The 5,453-nt window shown below is 43.6% G+C and overlaps 1 protein-coding gene across 1 annotated transcript; it reads left to right on the top strand.

Moving 5' to 3' along the window:
• Positions 1–6: 6 nt before the first annotated feature.
• LOC123256095 (solute carrier family 25 member 39-like) lies at positions 7–1,220 on the top strand (the record flags this gene model as incomplete). The annotated part of the gene is made up of 1 exon (XM_044684784.1): positions 7–1,220. A coding segment is annotated over one exon (831 nt), but the record flags the coding sequence as incomplete, so codon positions are not given.
• Between the last annotated feature and the right edge of the window lie 4,233 nt (positions 1,221–5,453).

Consider the following 5,453-nt stretch of genomic DNA (forward strand, 5'->3'; position numbering starts at 1 on the left):
GAGCCCCTCTATCTGTGTCAGAATGGCTCCCGATGTGCTGTCTGGTACCAGCATCCCACCTACTTCACTGGCACCATGGATGCCTTTGTGAAGATTACTCGGCATGAGGGTGCTAGGACCTTGTGGAGTGGCCTCCCTGCGACTCTAGTAATGACAGTGCCTGCCACCGCTATATACTTTACCACCTATGACCAGCTCAAGGCTCTCCTGTGCAGCCGAACTGTGACTTCTGACCTCTATGCGCCCATGGTGGCAGGGGCTATGGCCCGACTGGGTACTGTGACTGTGATCAGCCCCCTGGAATTGGTGAGAACAAAGCTTCAGGCTCAGCATCTGTCCTACCGTGAACTTGGGGCCTGTGTCCGGGCAGCCGTGTCCCAGGGTGGCTGGCGCTCTCTGTGGCTTGGCTGGGGTGCCACTGCATTGAGGGATGTGCCTTTCTCAGCCCTGTACTGGTTTAACTATGAGTTAGTGAAGACATGGCTTTGTAAGATGGCAGCCAAGGACCGAACTTCAGTCGGCATCAGCTTTGTGTCTGGAGCCTTCTCAGGAACAGTGGCTGCTGTGCTCACACTGCCTTTCGATGTGGTGAAAACTCAGCGTCAGATGGAGCTGGGAAGTGTGGGAGCCTTGAGAGTGACATCCCCACGCTCCACTTCCACCTGGCTGCTGCTCCGGCGGATTCAGGCTGAATCTGGGGCCAGAGGACTCTTTGCAGGCTTCCTCCCATGGATCATCAAGGCAGCCCCCTCCTGTGCCATTATGATCAGCACCTACGAATTTAGCAAAAATTTTTTCCAGAGATTGAACCTGGAAAAATGCCCCCGGGGATCCTGAGGGGAGAGTGGGAGAGAAGTGGAAGATACCAGTCTCCTGAGGAAACCAGCTCTGGCTCTCCAATGGGAGAGGAGACTTACACAAACTTTCCTTAACCTGGGGGTGGTTGGTAGGGCAGGGCATCACCCTCTCATCTTATGTCTGAGAGAGTGAGATGCCCACTCTGCCCCTCCCTCCTACCTGACAATACTAGGGCACCATGCAGGGAACAAAACTCCCCTCTTTCTCCATACAAATATTTTCTCCTTTCCTACAGACCAAATGCACCTAGCTCTTGTTTCCTCTTGTTGGCCCCTTGTTTTTTCCTCTGGACATTACCCCACCCCCTGGTCCTGCTTTGTCTCAATCTGCCCCTTGTTGAATCCTTTGGATCCAAAGATGAAGCTTTGCTGTAAAAAAAAAAAAAAAAAAAAAAAAAAAAAGGATACTTTATAGAACTTGATAAAATATAATAACAAAATTAATTTGGAAAAATAAAAGACCTATAATATCAAGTGAAGTCATAAAAAGACGTAAGGACAAAGGGGGGATATAAAGCAGGAATCATCAAAACCATTTAATGTTGGTCAAAAGAGAAGTAGGAAGAAATTTAAAAAGGGAGACTCGGAAACAGTGCAACTCAACAAATCAGTTTTAGATAAACTGGAAAACAGCATACTTAGGAAAGAAGACTTAGTTTAAAAAAACAAAAACACTACTAGAAAGCTGGAAAACAGTCCAGCAGAATTAGGCTTAGATCAAAATTTTTTGCTACTTTTCACAGCTAATGAGATGAATTCTTAACCAAACAAAAGATAAAGGAAATTACAGAAAATAAAAAATTCCCATTATATGAAACTGGAAATCTTCTGCCCAAGTATATATAGGACCTATAAACCTTGGCATGATCATGCCTTTCAAACATTAGCTCATATGATTTCCTTCCTTATGTATTCTCATGCTTTTTAGTATGATATTTTCAGCAATATTGTTATGTCTTTAATGAGGTTGGAAAAAGGCATCAAGGTCAGCTATTGTACTGACAGTAAATTATTTAACTTGAAAAGACTACAAACTAAGACTAAAGTGGAGGGAGAGTTAGTCTTCTCGTGCCATGCCAGGAACCTGAATCGTTTCTATTTGAATCATCTTAGGAAGGTTCTGAAGATCATCTGGCAAGATAAAGGCACCAGATTCTGAGGTCCTTTTTGGAGCTGAACTGCCAAGCATTCAAACTTTATTGCTGAGAGCACCACTCTGATGGGCTGACCATGTTGTTCCAATGCCAAACATACTTTTGCCTAGAAGACTTACAGAGAGCTCACACGAGGCAAGTTCTCCAATGGAGATCAGAAGAAGTCGTAAAAGGAAACCCTGAAGGTCTGTCTGTAGAACTTTGGAATCAATTGTGAGACATGGGAGATACCGGCACAAGACTGGAGTCAAGGAAAGCTTGATTCTCCATGGACAAAGCAAAATTACAGCAGCTGAAAAGAAATGTGAGATCTGCAAATCTAGAGACGTCTCCATCACTAACGTTCTTAGGTCGTTATTTGTGCCTGACCTGCAGTAGAGCCTTCTGAGCTTATACTGGTCTGATGATTTTGGATCCCCCAAAATAGTGGTATTCTTTTGGCCTTCTCTGAGTAGAAACTGTGCTTCAAAAAACGTAAGGGAAATTCAAAATGAAACTGGATGAGTCATTAGATATTAAGTGGTTCCTGAACAAGTGCTCTAGGGGAGTCAATACTGATTCTCAGTCATTGAGATTCATAAATTTGAGGAAGTTTTTGGGGATTTACAGTTACTGAATGAGAGAGATCAATGAGTGTCTTCACATAAGAACTACTCTTTCCTCCTTTTAAGATGGCTGAAATAGGAAGTTATTCTTGCTGGGCCCTATAAAGATGGATTCTCATCTGCCTCAGCAGTCTCCACTATGGGGCAGGTGAAAGGGATGAAGTTCCTCAAGGAAATGGGTTGGGTAAATTAGACCTATTTGAACCCTCTGTCTGAGGAGCAATTAAATTCCACCATCCAGGTGAAAGTCCACCAGAATGGCTTCAGACTTTAGCTGGGGGTCTCCTCCGCCATGGAACTCTAAAGCTGTAAGCTGATCAGCTGGAGAAATGTGTGGCCTAAGCAAAGAGTGCTGTCAGTTCAAAGAGGCACTCTGGAAATGAAGGGGAGAACTCTGCTAGGTGCGCAGGGGACAGTAACCCTTTCTTCTTCGGGACTCCTAAGAAAGCAATCTATGCAGTGAAGACAAATTCAAATAGAATGAGGGCAATTAATCTGTACTTAAAGATACCTGCAGGCCACATATTAACTTAAGTTTTCAAGTGTAATGTGACCTATGTTTTAGTATAATTTTATTTATTTTGTTAAATATTTCCCAATTATCCAGTTACTTAGATATATACATGTTGTCCCCTACTCTGATAGAGGGTGAGCTATTTTAAGGTTTAGACCAGTGATTCCCAAAGTGGGTGCTAATGCCCCCTGGTGGGTGCTGCGGCAATCCAGGGGGAGCGGTGATAGCCACAGGTGCATTTATCTTTCCTTTTAATTGCTATTAAAATTTAAAAAAATTAATTTCCAGGGGGCTAAGTAATATTTTTTCTGGAAAGGGGGCAGTAGGCCAAAAAAGGTTGAGAACCACTGGTTTAGAAGGTTGTTGTTGGTGGTGTTATCTCTAATTATTTTGGGGTTTTCTTTCTCCAGTACCTACCATTCATACTGCCTGTCAACTAGAGTTCTTATTCAATAATTTTTTCAATCATGTCTGACTCTTCATGACCCTATTTGGAGTTTTCTCTATCTCTCTCTCTCTCTTTTTTAATAACCCTTACCTTCTGTCTTAGAATTAATACTATATATTGGTTCCAAGGTAGAATGGTAAAGGCTAGGCAATGGGGGTTAAGTGACTTGCCCAGGGTCACACAGCTAGGAAGTGTCTGAGGCCAGATTTGAACCTAGGACCTCCTGTCTCTAGGCCTGGCTCTCAATCCACTGAGCTACCCAGCTGCCCTCCATTTGGGCTTTTCTTAGCAAAGATACTGGTGTGAATTGCTATTTCCTTCTTATTTCATACTTGAGGAAATTGAGGTAAACAAGATTAAGTGACTGTAGTTCAGTCATTTCAGTCAAGTCCAATTTTTTGTAACCTCATTTAAGGTTTTCTTGGCAAAGATCCTGGAGTAGATCACCATTTCCTTCTCCATCTCATTTCATAGTTGAGGAAATTGAGGTAAACAAGGTTAAGTGACTGTAGTTCAGTCATTTCAGTCAAGTCCAAGTTTTTGTAACCTCATTTAAGATTTTCTTGGCAAAGATCCTGGAATGGATCACCATTTCCTTCTCTGGTTCATTTTACAGATGAGGAAACTGAGGCAAACTGCCAGTCATTGTGTGTGGTTTTTTTTTGCCCGTGGTATACACCACTATGTAGTTGACTCTGTTGACCAGATATCTAATCTAGGCATAGGACCTAGAGCAGATAGGGATCCATAAGAGAAAGAAGGGATAGGAAATCAACCTTATGAAAATCAAGTTTTAAGGAATAGAGTTAGTGGGGGAAAACCACAGTTGGATACAGCTTAGAATAAGCTCTTTATTGATAGTTGCTTTCCCATGATTAAAAAAAAAAAAAAAAAAGCCAGAGATTATTAGACTCTTGAGGTTTTGGAGAACTCAGATTCCCTCATGAGGGCCCAAGTAACCTAAAAATTAGTGTCTCAACTCTAGGAGGCAAAACACAGAAGAAAAACAACTGCTTGATCACAAAGTTCTCTGGGGATATCGACTCCAATAATATGGAAATGACACGTGTAAAACCCAGAGGAATTGTGCGTCAGCTTTGGGAGGGGGTGGAGGGGAGGGAAAGAACATAAATCTTGTAACCCTGTAAAAACATTCTAAATTAATTAATTAACATTAAAAAAAAAAAGTTAGTGTCTTTCAGGTAGGGGCCAGAACAGGATCTAGCCCCAGAAGACGTCAAAGAGTCTCTCCGCTCTGGCCGTAGGACCCTACAAGGACCTGTTTCTGGAACTTTCTCTCCACAAAAGACCATGCCGAGTGGAGCCTTTGGCAGGTAAGTGGAGCGGATGGCGGGGTGGTAAACATTGTTAGGTTGCTGGAGATGCAAAATCCCATTTACTCTAGCACTGGAAAAACAATTGCTTATGTGCCGCTGGTCCCTCGTTGCTACTGAGCAGATGACACGGGTCATACCATCATCCTTTGTCTAACGCACTCTCACAGCAGGAACACACACCTAAATAAACCAAGTCTTCCTCAAACCCATTCCCAACTGGCAAAATGTCACTCTCCCATCACAGGCAGGAAGCCTCCCCCCCACTAACCAATGGCTGCATCGCGAAGCGCCCTAGCTGATCTCTCAGCAGCCCTAGCTCCTCCCAAGGAGACCGCCTCTCCCGTTCAGTGGTTCTTGGAATCCAGTCTCCGGGAACTTACTGGAGAAGAGAATGTCTTTAGACATAGTTCTAGTAGAGCCCCGGGGTCCTGCCCTCTCAGAAAGTTCTGCACACCCTGATTCCCCTCAACAGTCACTATTCCTTTCCTCTGCCATGATTTGGACATCTCTTTCCCAGAAAGGGCTTGGGAACCATCGG

This window comes from Gracilinanus agilis, unplaced genomic scaffold (assembly GCF_016433145.1).
Source record: "Gracilinanus agilis isolate LMUSP501 unplaced genomic scaffold, AgileGrace unplaced_scaffold56010, whole genome shotgun sequence".
NCBI classification, from domain to species: Eukaryota; Metazoa; Chordata; class Mammalia; order Didelphimorphia; family Didelphidae; genus Gracilinanus; species Gracilinanus agilis.